This window comes from Simochromis diagramma, unplaced genomic scaffold, assembly GCF_900408965.1.
Source record: "Simochromis diagramma unplaced genomic scaffold, fSimDia1.1 OVJJ01000208.1, whole genome shotgun sequence".
NCBI lineage: Eukaryota > Metazoa > Chordata > Actinopteri > Cichliformes > Cichlidae > Simochromis > Simochromis diagramma.
The window spans coordinates 2,720,947-2,736,331 of NW_024386789.1; the positions used below are offsets into that span (position 1 = coordinate 2,720,947).

At 41.7% G+C, this 15,385-nt stretch overlaps 1 protein-coding gene across 6 annotated transcripts in view; it reads left to right on the plus strand.

Annotated features, from left to right (window-relative positions):
* The window catches only part of LOC120728453 (SH3 and multiple ankyrin repeat domains protein 3-like), a 45,628-nt gene that overhangs the window by 23,100 nt on the left and 7,143 nt on the right, over positions 1–15,385 (plus strand). For 5 of the 6 annotated variants that reach the window (XM_040023371.1, XM_040023372.1, XM_040023373.1 and 2 more), the window contains 16 exons: positions 143–259; positions 365–442; positions 587–653; positions 846–1,021; positions 1,143–1,273; positions 3,385–3,524; positions 3,831–3,944; positions 4,445–4,523; positions 10,237–10,319; positions 10,470–10,594; positions 11,384–11,519; positions 11,679–11,759; positions 12,164–12,172; positions 12,360–12,386; positions 12,477–12,533; positions 13,503–13,639. In XM_040023371.1, coding sequence (XP_039879305.1) covers positions 143–259; positions 365–442; positions 587–653; positions 846–1,021; positions 1,143–1,273; positions 3,385–3,524; positions 3,831–3,944; positions 4,445–4,523; positions 10,237–10,319; positions 10,470–10,594; positions 11,384–11,519; positions 11,679–11,759; positions 12,164–12,172; positions 12,360–12,386; positions 12,477–12,533; positions 13,503–13,639 — 1,557 coding nt within the window. The remainder of the gene's footprint in view (positions 1–142; positions 260–364; positions 443–586; positions 654–845; positions 1,022–1,142; positions 1,274–3,384; positions 3,525–3,830; positions 3,945–4,444; positions 4,524–10,236; positions 10,320–10,469; positions 10,595–11,383; positions 11,520–11,678; positions 11,760–12,163; positions 12,173–12,359; positions 12,387–12,476; positions 12,534–13,502; positions 13,640–15,385) is intronic. The other variant, XM_040023374.1, reaches the window with a different exon arrangement.

Consider the following 15,385-nt stretch of genomic DNA (forward strand, 5'->3'; position numbering starts at 1 on the left):
TTCAATGTCTTTCATTTTCTTCCCTATTCTCTTACACCATCTTCTCCTCATCCCGTTTGAAACCATTCTCTTTAGTCCAACTTGTGTCCTTCTATACTTTATAATATTGGGGATATTTCTATCATACTCTTGACATTAAAAGGCTTGCCAGAATGGCTTTGCACAACACTTGGAGCATCTGCTGTTTTATGGGGCAGACACCACTTCTCAAAATGCCTCAGGGAACACTGCGCTTCACATTTCTGCCCTGTACAACAAGGCAAGTATGGCAAAAAGATCCCTTATTAAACTATTATTACCATAATGTTTGCTGTTATATCTTCTACAGATGTTAACCGATTCCTTTTCCTCTCTGAATCACCAGGAAAGCTGCGTCCGTGTTCTTCTGTACAGGGGGGCGAATAAGGAGGCGAAGAACAAGCATGGTCAGACCCCGTTTCAGGTAAATGTTTTAAAAAATAATCCAGAGTTTTGAGGAACATGTTTTGCTTTTTTATTATCCTGTCTGCAGAGTGAAATTGCATTTGTAGAGTAGCTTTGACCTGCTGGAACAAATAATATTTCAGTTTGTCTTCGTTGTTTGCAGCTTGCTGTTTTGTCTGGTCATTTTGAACTCGGGGAAATCATCAAAAACCACAAAGACTCTGATATAGGTAAGCTTCCCTGGCAACTGTTTCTTCTGCAGGGACTTTCAAACGTCACTTCCCAACACCTGTCTGCCTTGCTCTTTCCCAAATATATAATCCTAACAATGTACCTGTTTTCTCCCTCCCTTTCATCCTGTCACACCTCACATATTCACCTGTACCGTCACACCAAACCTCTGCATCATGTTATGTCTTTAGTGCCGTTTTTAGAGTCACCAAAGTTTGTTCCAAAGCGAAAAGAAAGTTCCCACACACTGCCCCTCCCTTTGCTTCATTCCCACCCCCTACTGCGTGCTAATAGTGATAACACCATGACCCAGTCTGACCCTCTGGCCCTGCCCAACAAGGCTGCGACCAATCCCAACCCAGGACAGGTACTGTCCAGCATTAGGTGGATGTCCATGTTTTGATCTTTTGTAATAGTAGCTCGCTTGATGATTTCTCATCATCTGAAATGATCAATACTGACGTTTTCCGTGGGGCTGTTCTTTGCAGGGTCATCGCAGGGCCTCAGTGGGTATGAGAAGCTCCAGCAGCCCCAGAACTCGTACCCGTTCGCCCTCCAGAGGGAGAGGAGGCCAAAGTGACACAGAGGAGAGGCACAGGCAGCCACGAGGCAGACAGGGGTAAAGAAGCCTGCTGGGATCTTAATCTGACTAGGTCCTTTCAGGCCATCCAACAGTAGGAAGTCAGTCATCTCCAATTATCTTTAGCTGCATGCAAAGAAATTACTATTTATGTCTCAGATGCATACCTTTTACTATTTGCAATTGCAAGAAGGTCACATTTGTTTATATGTGGTATAAATCGGCGTTTTTGTGTAAACAAAAGAAATTTAGGATACATTCACTTTACCTTAAAAAAAGAAGGTTTAAAAATGTAAAAAAGACTTAGTTAAGCACACAAGTTCTTTAAGTTATGGTTAGCAACTATATAAGAAACTAACAATCCCACGATGTTAATGTGTGCATATTTACTATTGTCTATATTTACCTCCACTAAAGAGGTTATGGCTTTGGTAGCATTGCGTGCGTGTCATTTCTTTTTGTCTGTAAACACAATAAAGCGAAACATTTTGCATGACTTATGATAAAACTTTGTAGGGATGTAGAGTGGGGTCCCATTACAATTGATTATAATTTGGCTTACATCCACCAAAGTCTTCAAGGTAGAAAACAAAGCGGATAAAAAGGCTTAAAACTTAGAAACTATCATTCTAATATAATAAATGTGTATTGTCAACATACCAAAAGTAACATATAAAGATTTAAAATATCATGTTACATTTGACCTCCGACCTCTCTTTCAAGGTCAATAAATTGATCTGAAGATCAAAGTGATAATAATGCTATACAGAGCTATTATAAATTATGTGTCTTACTTTCATTTGTATTGACAACATAGACAAATAGGGATTCTAAATATCACTTTACTTCAAACTTCTGACCTCTTCCTTCAGGTCAAGTAAGGTCAAAGTTTCATAAAATATTTTTTATCTGTAAAACTGTGCTTCAAATTCTACTGCCTTTGTTTGTACCAACAACATTTAGGAAAGGATCCTGTTATATGGGGATTCTAAATATCTATCTCTAATCTCTAAAAAAATATTATAAGTGTACATCCAAATTTCATGTTTCATTTGACCTCTGATTTCATATTTACACTTCACATTATTTCAAGTTGACCTCAAAATGTGTCATATCTTTAAAGAAGATACTGTCAAGAGAAAGACAATTAGCTCCCAAGTTAGTTAGAAATATTTCTACCATGACCTGAATCACTGAGAACCTACACAGACATACTTTAGTATAATACAAAGTGTCCTTGTGATTTTTATTGCACTAAAAACTACTTAAAGTTTGTTTAAAAAATGAAATGAATAGATACAAAATATAATACCATTCCCTTAAAAGTGAATACTGCCCAGAGAGTGAGCTGTCTTGGCGGAGGTTTGTACTCTTGTTTGATTCGTGTGTTAGAACTAAAAATAAGTGCAGCAGCACCATTAGAACTGAATGTATTTTGCTGGTAACTGACTAGTACTGACCAATATCATAAACTGGTGTTATAATGAGCCCTGCCAGACTGGTGACCTATCCAGGCTGTACCCTGCCTCTCATCCTAAGGCAGCTGAGATAGGCTCCAGCATGACCCTGAATTGGATAAGTGGAAGAGGATGGATGGATGGATGATGGATGGATGGATGGATGGATGGATGGATGGATAATTATTAGATGTGCTTAATCATTCATTCTATTTTGGCCCAATCCTTCCAACATCAGAAATGTTGATCGGGTCAAAGCAGTGACTCAACCACTGGACAAAAATGAAAGAATAAATCCCTGGTGATAAGAAAAAATTAATAGTATTTGATGCATGTGATGTGTCAAATTCTGAAATATAGTGACAGAAATTTATGAAGTTAAATGTTAGACAAACTATATATATAACTAATATCATTAGTTTTGTGCAAAATGAAGGGAAGGAGCTGGTTTTGTTGACTGAAATTGTCAGAAGTTTCTACAGTATGCACCTGTCATGCTAAATACTAGACGCTGTTGTGTAAATACACCAGCACAGAATAAAATCTTACTGTTGGTATGACAGATTAGCATGACTCAGCTGTCTCTGATGTGGCCTGACAGGCTGTATGTTGTCTCATTTGTTTTTCCACAGTGTGCCACTCAGTCTTATCTCTTGGTTTTCTAATGCACTCACTGCGCTTGTCTTTCTGTAGTGCGACCTCGGCGGGTGGCGGCGGGGGTCAGATGAAGCGCATGTACAGCGCAGTTCCAGGACGAGTGTACGTGGCCACTCGTGCCCACTCTGCCAGTGGAGACCGAGAGCTCTCGCTGAACAAGGGGGACAAAGTCAGAGGTGAGAAAAGCCCAGAATTTTCACATGTTGAACAATTTCTACTCTGCTGAGTAGAAGTAACCAGTGGAATCGTGTCATGTTATTGTTTAGCAGGGCAATATTTGAGTCCTAGATAATTCTTTGTTATATAAATTTCTAGTCATGCTGCTGCGATATAGTTTACTGAATAAAAATTTAGGCTGTTGTTTAGAGGAGATGTAGATGAGAAGGAAAGAGGTTTGCCGAAAAAAGTGAAATGAGAAGGATCAGCATCCCAGTTCATCACAACAAAAATGTAAAATATTTCTGTCCTTTTGTCTGTTTCAGTGTTAAGTGTAGGAGAGGGTGGATACTGGGAGGGAACAGTGAAAGGACGCACTGGCTGGTTTCCTTCGGACTGTGTGCAAGAGGTACCAGCTCCCAGCAAAGACAATCGACCAGGTGAGATAAGCACCAAATTGAATGTTCTGGAGACTGATTGTAAAGCTAACATACAGCAGTGCTGTGCCTGATGGGCGAAGACAATTACTCATTCATGTTAAGTATGTCAAAAGGTGGGTTAACAAAGCACACACACGCACATATAGTACATGGATTAGTGAAGGGACAAGCTAGAAAACGGGTTGCATATTTCCTTAGGCTGGAATTATCTTTTAAACTGTTGTAACACCCACATGTCACACTCATGTTCAGTAGTTGGTGCTTTCGGTAACAACCAGTGCTACATGCATGTGCAGCAGAGTTATTCACTTGTCTTCTATTTTCACAGCTGCTCACACAAGAAGCAAACCATATGCCACGCTGAAGAGACAAAAACAGGGTGTAAATGCATTTGACTGCTGACGACACAACACTTCAGCACAAAGACAGAGAAGGTGTCATGGCGGTAGCTGAATGTTTGAATTGGACATATGTTTTGCCTGCATGTGCCTTCCTTGCAGAGACGCGCAGCGAGAAAGCCAAGAGGAAGCTCTTCCGTAACGTCACCGTTGGAGCCTACGATGGCACTGATGGCCCCAGGTACAAAAAAAATGCTGCTGTGACTTTCATATTCTGTGCAAAAAGGGTATTAGTCATTAAGTGAGATGGGGTGGAAAGTGCTTTAATCGATCAGGAAATCAAGTCTTAAAATCAAATTGTGGTGTTTAATCTGGATTACACTATCCTTTTATTCTTGGACGCTACTAGAGTAGCTTTGTTTGATTCAAAGCTCAAAATAATCCATATTTATCCTATTCAGGGTCTTGTTCCAGCACCTCAATTCATCCATTATCTCAAACAAGCTCCTTTAAGGCCTTTTTGAGACTTCTATCATTGAGCCAACTTTCTTCTGATTTGCTGCAAAAGAAAGTGGGTGGGTGACACTTTTGTGCTCAGAGCCAGAGCTGTGTGCCTGAGATGACCATATTGGGGTTTTCTGATCTCAATGATCTAATCTAGATCCAAGAGTAGAGAAAAACTTTAGAACACAGAGGAGTAGAGCAGTCTGAAGTCAGAGCTTTTGGCTCATATGGATCACAGCACATATGTTATATGGAAAAAGCGACCTGCAGATTACACCTACAGGAGCTGCTTAGCCATGGAAACCCATGCTACGAAGCTCCGAGGGTAGACCGATGTGCCTATGTTAATGCAAGAGAAGGTTTGACACTCTGCAGTTATAATGCAGTTACAGCATATGCGTGTCAGCACTCGGTGACCCCAGTCGACAAATTTACATTGCTGTGGTTCTGAAATGCACACTCAAATTCAGCAGACTGTGTGGCTTGGTGTGGCAACACCAATGAAATCACCTGAGTTCAAAGATTAACAGGTGTGGCCTGATGCTGTTGTCCATATTTTGCATGCTGACCTTATTTTTAGATCTTGGGTGATACTTAATGTGAGCATCAGTCATTGTAAGAGTTTATATATGGCAGAAAATAACAAAATGCATAATACGTCCACTTTAAAGTCTAAAGTGCTGTAAATTTCAAGTTGATAGTGTTTATTCTGAGCTGTCCCCAACCTCCCACAAAGTGCATGCTGGTTTTAGGAAATAGAAAAAAAAATTAATAAAATAATATTAATCTAATCCTGATTGGCTACAGCCTCCGACGTGGCTCTAGTTGTGGATTGCCACTTCAGTGTGGGCAGCAAGCAAACTGTTGCAAGGCAAGACTGTGAGGCCGGTCTAGGTGATTGAAACAGTCATCACACTGCTGTTTTATAGTTAAAGGGAGGTTCTTATGCGCGAAGCATGTGTGCACACTTGTTCCCCCTGCTGTGTTTAGCGTGTGTGCGTCTGTGTGTGTCAGTTCTCAGCAGTTTTCTGCCGATCCTGAACAGCACTTGTTCTCTATTGTGCTATGTGAACGCGTCAACGCTTAAAAAGAACAAAGAGCAGCGGTGTCATTTTTTAGCTCTGCCCCTTTTTAACTCCACGACACGAATGCGTTTGTCTCTTTGATTCTTCCATCCACATGCTCTTGTTGCTCCCATTCACTGAGAGCAATAACGCTGTAATAAAGGAAGAGTTTCTTCTGAAGCAGCAACCTCATCCCTTGGCATCGAAGGTTGTGTGTTGTGAAGCTGTGTATGTTTGCTTAGAGTTGGTGTGCAAGTGAATGTGAAAATGCCTACGTCTTTGAGTGTACATACATCATTCTGCTGATGAGTCATGAGGAGGCTGAAGCACCAAGTGCTGGTTAGATCCCTGGGCTACAGCGAGAAGGACTCACTGGTCCCCCGTCTCGGGGTTTTATAGCTGCTAACGCATTACAGCTGACATTGCCCTTGTGCTGAGCAGATTTCAGTGTCATTCAAAAAAAAGAAAGAAAAAAAAAGGAGGCATTCGCTTTAATTCAGATGCGCTTGTGTTCCAAATGGAAATAGCAGCCACTGGGGTTACATTACCTATGCTAAGTTGGTTAAGCGTAATTGCAGAGCTGTGGTGAAGTGGTGCTCAATTAAGAGCAAGGTGATCCGGAGCATGTTCTGTCAGTGCAGCTGGGCATTTGGGAGAATGTCAATTACTATTTCAGAGAGAGATGGATAGAGGGAGAGTGTTTGTTAGCCTGTGTGGTGATGACAGCTCGGTTTTAGAGGATAGGAGGGAGTGAGAGCAAAGTTGGCAAATGTGTGCAAGATCAAATCCAGGGTGGGAATCAGCTGTTAGCATATCTGTGATTTACCAGTTAGTGGATGTGAAAATGAAAGCGCTGTCTCTCCCCGGTGTTGCCTCACATTTGTACCCATCCCCCGCATCCCCTCCCCACAAACCCAGCTCTCCGTCTCCCCCTATTTAAAAACCAAACCCTCTTCTTGCCATCCACCAGCACACACACACACACACACACACACACACACACACACACACACACACACACACACACACAGACAATACATCCTTTCCCTTTTGTGATAGTCACTGGTACTCTCTTCCTCTCTCCCCATCTTTCTTACACATTGTCTATCTCTTGTCTGAAGTGCACAGGGTGCAGATCATCGCACTCTCTCTCCCTTCTCATCCCCCACCTCTCTCGCTCGCTCTCTCCTCGACTCTCGCGGCTCTCTCCGGCTGAGCTCTCGCTGGAAGACCGGGAGGAGGAGGAGGGAGGCAGGAGGAGGAGGAGGGAGGAGGAGGTGGTGGAGAGCGCGCGAGAGAGGAGGGGGGGACATGGCAATGGGGGGTTGCGGAGAGAGAGATTTCTCTCTCTCCCTCTCTTCTTCGTGGCCGTCACTGGGCCCCAGAAACAGGAGCGTGTGGTTCATTTACAGGTAGCGGCTGTTTCCTCATTCATTGGCTGGCTATGGATGTGAGGAGAGGACAATGGAGAGAGGGGAGAGGTAGATGATGCTATTGAGAGGCCGTGCCTTTTCAAAGACAGACTAATAAGCTGTGTATTCTGTGTGTGTGCCTCTTTGAGTGTGCGTGTGCGAATATGTGCGTCTTAAATCCGTGTTGTTCCTATGCATGTGTATGTCTGTGGTACAGAAGTGGCTATTGAATGGAGACTATGCAGCATGTTTATTTCTGTGTCTTCCTCCCGTGCGTTTTTGAACACTGTGTGTGTGTCTGTGTGTGTTTGTGTGTGTGTGTTAGTGCATGAAAGAGAGCACATATTGATGCATTTCAGTCAGACAGTGTGGGTGTATTTCATTCTCTTTGAGTCATGATTTCTGTAAGCAGATATTTTTAATTCACCAGGACTTCCCATACATTTCTGTTGCTTTAAAAACGCCATTGTCACATCCCATATCATTTTTTCAATGTCTCTCACTGTATCATTAGAGACGTGTGGTATTTTTACTGTACTGGGAAAGTCAGTAAATTGAAAGAGTGTTTTTTTTTTTCCTCTAATGTGGGAAAAGCGGTCATTTCTCTGCATGTTTGTGTGTGTGCGTGCTTTTTTCTTGATGTGAGAATGCATGTGACTATATACAATGAATCAAATATATGTGGCTTTCACATATAAGTGTGTATGTCATAGCGCTCGCTGTGGGAGTGTCTCTCCTGCACATTTATCTGTGCGCTTTTCATCTGTCTACCATGTCTCCATCCACGGTGTGCGTGTGTGTGTGTGACTAAACATCTGTCAAGTGCTTCACTTGTGATGTGTGTGTAATGTCTCCACATAAGCTATGTATTTGCATGTACATTCAGCAGGTGAATGGTTAAAAAAGCTCCCTTTTTTTCTCAGTGATTGTGGATAGAAGAGAGGATGACTCAGGAGGGTACATAATAACTCTAGTCTCTAGTAGGCTTACAGCTTTATTCCAGCCAGTTCACTGAGAGTGTGCCCTGCTAATTAACCAGGGACGTTTGTGCTTTTTATGGTCCTGCTTGGCTGGGCCGTGGTGGACTCTGTAGCAACAGACGAGTTACATAGCTTTGCATACGTAAAGGGAATCAGGTGTGTTACTGTAAGCCAGCAATGCAAATTAGAAACCCCCAAAAGACCAACTGTGGCCGTGCCCCCCCTTCCCCGTTATCCTTATACAAGTAGATGGATGAAGAGCCCGATGGATCTGTCCACCCACTCTGTGTTACTTTGATCCTCAGAGAGGGAAGGCATGATGGAGGACAGGGTGAGAGAAAAAGGAATGAGGTGTGAGGAGCAGATGGCTGGAAGGCGGCTGAGCGTTGGCGAAACAGTAACATTGATGGAGAACACACAAGGGATGGACCTCACTAGGGGAAACTAGCGATCGTCTGTTCAGTGCTAAAGTTACAGCTTCATGTCAAAGTCTGGATCCTCGGGCCCATCAGCCAACGCTCATGAGTCCACTGTACCCGGGTTGCGCAGGCACAGGCAAAACATTGTTTGCGGGGTTATATGCATAAGAACCGAGTACTGAGAACTCGCCAGACATTAAAAAAAACACACACACACAAAAAAAACCCCACCACATCTGCTGCCTAAAACCTAAAAAATATTTTACATTTTGTTGCTTTTTCATGGTAAATTATTTTTCATACGTCCCTTGTGAAGGCAGAGTTAGTGTGCAACCTTGTAGCCAAAAAAATCCTACCTCTACTCAGTACTTATCACGTACTTATCATGAAATAAATAGAGAGTTTATTTTAACTTCCCATTTAAAAGAAGGATGAACGAAACAGCTTATTTCCAGGAAAAAACAAATTCTGTCCTTGAGCCTACCCGGAGCAGTTTTAGTGTATGTTTTGGCAGTCAAGCTATCACTATAAATAAGGACGATTCTTCAACCAGGCTACACTTCCTGTTCTCTCACTGTTCTGCCATTTTTTTTTCTTTGGGAAATCAAATCCTTTGATTTGATTTCCGTTGGAGTGTCAGTTTGAGTTAACTCAAGCAGCACAAACTAACACAAAAAATGAGCTGCCTGTGAAAGAAATATCTGGAATTCCTCTTTAATCATACAACTCTGCTCGAGCCCCGGGCTCTCTAGCAGGGGCAGGGTGAATTGACATTGTTAGAAAGTCAAGTCCAGAAATGACTCATGAGATGTGGCTGTGTATGGCAGTGTGGAGTCCATTTAACTGGCCCTGTATTAGAGAAAGTGTTGTAAAGCAGCCTGGCCAAAACGTCCCAGACATGGTAATAGAATAATGAAGGAGCTTGCTGAGCCACTACTCAAGCCGTCTCATAATAAGATTGCATCGCCAAAGCCTGTGATCGATGTTTCTATGTTCTCGGACTGTAGTCTTTGAGCAAGAGGAGCTGTTTGTGATGGTGGGGGGTGGATTAGAGGCCCGTCTGACTTCTTGTACATAATTTGAAGTGTCATGTATGACCGGTAGTGGTTGCGCAGGAGTCGGTGAAGCAGTATCCTTGCAAAAGCTGCCAGAGGCGGTGAAAGCTAATGCAGCGATTTGGGTGCATTTGGAAGTTTCCATTATCAGTGGATGTGCACATTTTTCTAATGTGCTGTTCCCCCCGGCCCAGTGCTTGTCAGCTCTAGCTGGATTACTCCATAGTATGGAATGTCATCTCATATACAATTCCTCCCATTGTGACACTAACTGTATCCCCACCATCAACCCTCTTTTGTGCACCAGAGCTTTTTGTATGACATCCACAAGCCCAAGTATCTTTTGCTGCAGTGTGATTTCAGAATGTGTTGCTGTATAGCTGTTTTCCACATTTAGAAGATGCATTAATTGCATGACCGTAACACTTTTCTTCTACTAGACAATCATATCTTCATCTCCAACTCTTTTTTTTTTCACCCCTTCCTTCATTTCATATACCCGTTCTCTACTTTTTTCAAGTGACTACATCATTAAGGAGAAAACTGTGCTCCTACAGAAGAAAGACAATGAGGGCTTTGGGTTTGTACTCAGGGGAGCCAAAGGTGAGCGTGTTCTCAAAGTTCATCACGTATTGCCAAAGATTTCTAAGTCTTGTTAGTTGTTTAGCCAACATTTTAATCTCTCAATTACTGCATAATTATCAAATCCATGCTCCTGTTGTGGTGAACCTCTTGTTTTGTTATCATCTACAGCTCAGACTCCCATAGAGGAGTTCACTCCAACGCCAGCATTCCCCGCGCTGCAGTACCTGGAGTCTGTTGATGAGGGGGGCGTGGCGTGGAGAGCGGGCCTGAGGATGGGGGACTTCCTCATCGAGGTAATCGGCATGCTAACTGAAGCTTTACTTTTACTTTCAATTCAAGACCTATGAAGAAAGAAGTAGTTTTGTAAAACAGAAACTGGGGTCATATGTTCATGTATTATGCAACAAACATAGGAAGCTGCAGGAAACACGTTACAACACGTTACACGTTACAACAAACACGTTACAGCATTAGCATTTTTTCTTTTAAAAATGCTAGTGCTTTCTTCACTTGCTGTTCAGTGATTGTATGTCCTTTAATAATAGCAAAAATAGACAATAAAGAAAACAGAGAATGGACAGGGTAAAGACATTTGTGTGCACTGAAAATATGTGCAGGATATGATGCATTGATGCGATTATTTCTATACTTCTCCTAAATATATAATTTGCATTTTAGTTATGGTCATTTGGAGGCTGCTGTGCTTGTAGTTGCTGCAACTCTCTAGCCTTTAAGAGTTCCTGTATGTTCCCTTAAAACCCTGGCACTAAAAATGGTGATTGTCAAACCTTTGTTACAGCTGACAGAAGCTGTTCATTACTGTTCAATCTAATATGAGTCACTTATATAGCTGCCCAAGCTTTTGTAACTGTTATTAAGTTGCAGCTTGACTTGCTGGTGCACCTGCCCAGAAACCAGTAAGATTTATGTTTTAAACCACACAAGAAACCCAAATTGTTAAAGTGAACCACTAGGTAAGAGGAGACAATGCCTAAAGTGTGCACTCCAAACTGTCTCAGGTTTTTCATCCACTCTGTGCGACTAGAGTGGATTTTTCATTTTGTTCTGTGTTTTTCTGGCAGGTGAACGGTCAGAATGTGGTGAAGGTTGGTCATCGGCAGGTTGTCAACATGATCCGGCAGGGCGGCAACAGTCTCATGGTGAAAGTTGTCATGGTTGCTCGAAACCCTGAGCTGGAGGACACGGCTCGAAAGCGAGGTACTAATCAGATTTTCGTCTTACACCATTTGAATTCTGTGTTTATCATGTGATGATTAAGCTGATTGCATGTTTACGTCAACCTGAAAGCCTGTTGCAATGGGTTGTATACAAGAATTCTAAACATTAAATCTGCATTTGGCTGGCTTCCCTTGGCAGCCCCACAGCAGACAAAAAGACTGACTCCTCCTGCCATTGCCCTGCGCTCCAAGTCAATGACATCAGAGCTGGAAGATATGGGTAAGACGAAAGAAGGGACAAAGCGCAAAAGCATGAGTTCTGGAGGTCACATTGAAAAGGCTTCTTCTGGGGTGGGTTAGCAGCTTTTCTGCAGGAGGATGGTATAGTGCTGTGGTACTATTAAGGAAACACAGCATTAAATATTAACCAAGTTGATGCAGAAAGCCAAGAAAATTATCCAGAGTGGTGCATTTTTTTTCACTAGCAACAGCTTCATGGGAAGAAGTCTTTTGATTCATTTGCACTTATGATGTTAGCCATGAAGAGGAAAGGTGGCAATTAAACAGTGAGGTTAAGCGATACAAAAGCAGCGGCATGTTGTAAAAATGATGCATTTAAAATGTCATTTGTCACAAACAGCTCTGTCTTCTCTCTTCTTTTCAAACCAAATGTGCTGCATGCAGTGGACAAAGGTGGGAGAATCACAGATTTGTGTGCTCTCATGATCATTTCTGTCCCCATCAACATCCCTATCATCACATCAGCATTCACACCATCACATGTGTCTGAGTATGTACTTCATCTCTTCATCTGCTTTATACACTTTGCAGAAGTTCTAGTCACACCTAATTTCTCTTTCCCCAATTACGCGTGCAACAGCTGCCTCTCCGTGGAAAAAGAAAGCAGGTGAGTATCAGTGTTATCATCACCCCTATCAGCCTCTGAGCTTTAATTAAAAATCAGTCAGTTTGATGTCTTTTTTGCTTATTTTTCCAGAGTACGAGTCCTCTCAGGGTCCTGATAAGAAGAGGACCGTCTATCAGATGGCTTTAAGTAAGAAATCACTCTCACTGCTCTTGTGATACTGTAAGAAGGTGTTTAGATACGTTAAAGGTACAGTGCATAGTTTTTTGAGGTTATTTGGTATGTGATTATGACTTCCAGCAAACTGATATAGCTGCATCATAAACTGCTCATACAGGCAGAGTCCATCTTGTATTCAGTGGCTGAGAAATACAGTGGCTCTTTCAAACTATATATGACCATTTAACATCTGTTCATGTATACTTTTATCATCATTTTTCGTATTGTCTTTCTCCACCTCCTGCACCACTGGTCTCTCCTCCCTCATATCAAACCTAATCATCTGGATTGAAGTCACATGGAAATGTGCATAAACCTGCTTATCTATTCCCAGTAGTGTTGCAGTCACTTGTTGTCACCAGATTAGATATGTGAACCTCCCATCTCAGGGCTGCTGACAATGAGCCAGCTATACAACAGCAGCTCTGCTAACGTTATGCCAGCTAATGTTGGGCTGGAGTGTCCTAAAAAATATATAGTAAAAAAGTTTGATTACGTTACACAAAATGTATGATAATTTATTTGATAAGTGTCCAACAGCATTAGATCCACTTCAAAGGAAGTTTCACTAACACTAGATAACAGCAGCTCGCTGTCACTGGTCAGAAGTGACCATCACTGACTCATCAGACTCATTTCATAAAGCTTTACAGCCTCATCCTGAGAAGAAAATAGATATGGACACATATTAATGACTGAGGTAACCAGTGGACTGATAGCCTTCATTCACTAGAGAAGAGTTGTTGTCCCACAGTGCCATCGTAGCTGGGGTTGTGCTAGGGGTGAAATTTTACACACTGTATCTTTAAGGAGAGAGGAGTAGGATCACTGAAATCTTCCTTTAGCTTCTTTATTTACGGCTCTTCCACTACTCCTCTGTTTCCTTATGCCCTGACTTACGCCTTATGTCTTGTGCCCTCTGCTCTGTCTGTGTTTTAGATAAACTGGATGAAATCTTGGCTGCCGCTCAACACACCATGACATCAGACAACCAGGGCCAGAGAGGTCATGGAGGCAAGAGGGACCGAAGCAAGAGTATTGTTCCCAATGTGTCCAAGGAGGTACCGTTGGGAATTGTGAGGAAATTGTCCTAGTTGAGGTCATTCCTGTAGCACATACATGTCAACAAGTTATTAAAGGGGGCCTTTAATGCTCATTTTGACCTTTGTTTTTTTTTTTATCCTTTTGGTTATTCCTGGATTATACTAACATTGCTCTGCATGCATCACAGTTCATAAAAGAAAATCCTTTTCTTATACCAAGCTATTCCTATTGCCTCAATTGGACCCCACCCCTTTTAATTCTTTGTGGCACAAAATCAAAGATTTAACAAGATGGTAGAAATATTCCTCAGACGTTCTTCTGATGACCTCTGTTGGGTTACGTTTGCATTTGTATCGCTTCAAAGCACTTCTCATCTGACTTGTGACATCAACAAGGCATTTTTTGCCCAGAGAAGTGCCGCTCACTGGATATTTTCTCTCACTTACATCTCCTTTCTTCTCCATTCTGATGCCCAGTTTGACCTTCAGCAGGTTGTCTGGATCATGTCCATCTGCTTAAATGCACTAAGTTGCTGCAATGTGAATGGCTTGAACTCTTAATTAATTAAGGAGCAATTTTGAATATAATCCCCCCTCCTTTCTTTATATTTTTCTTCTAAGGAGCTAGGCTTTTTTGTCATTTTTCATCATTTTTAATGAGAGGAACGAATTTTGAATCGTATCTTTGTGCATTTTGTTACTAACACACTTTGCCAAATTATCATATGCTCCCATTTGTTATGAATTTGCTGTGAAAACTGTTTGGTTTTTTTTTTTTGGTTTTTTTCTAAAAGAAGCGTGTCCTTAAAAAATTTAAAGAAACTGGACAAGTGGAGGACAAACAAAACTATCTACTGCACATGAGCAGTATCTAAAGCCCTTTTCCGTTAGTACCTATTTGGATCAACTCGCCATAGCTCACCATGACTCAGCTCGGATCAACTGGTTTTCCATTACAATTGAGTACTACCTAATGTGCATGGACGTTGTCATAGCAACGCATCTGAGCATCCCATGATGTAATTAATATGCAACACAAACACTACAACAAGGGTGGATGTCAAGGTAAAATATACCTGCTGAAAACTGTGGCGAGTCGATCCGAGGAGGTACTAATGGAAATGGGGCTTTAAAGTCACCTAGGAGATGCATCTGGACCTTTAATGGTTCCATCTACTGTTTGCTGATCATCAGAAATGGTCTCAAGTTTTGAGGAAGGCAAATACAGAGAAAAGTTTGCGTGTTATGAATCCAAAATTGAAAATTCTGATTCAGTATGTATGGAGGAGATCAGGGAGAGGTACAACAGTGAGTGTCTACAATGGAGCCTCTGTTAGGATTTGGGGCTTTAGTGTTGTCTTGTCAAAATCAATGAAATTATGAATGCAGAAAAGTACCATCAGATTTTTCAGAATACCATCTGGAAAGCATCTGATTGCCAATTGCTTCATTTTTCAACATGAAAATGGGCCCAAACATACTCTCAATGCATACCTGGATAGGAAAACAAACTATAGAACACACTCAGTCATGCATTGGATTCTCCGAGGCCCAGATGATCCCACAAGAAACCTTGAAAGAGATTGGAACAAAAAGTACCCAGCATCCAAAGAAGAGTTGTGAATGTCTTTTAAAAGCCTGAAGAACTATTCCTGAAGACTACTTAAAGAAATAACAAAAAAGCTGTTGAATACTGTGTTGAAGACCAAAGCTAATCATACTAAATGATCTTTCAAACTCATTAGAATTGTAGAAACTGTTTTCGCCTTCTTTACTGTA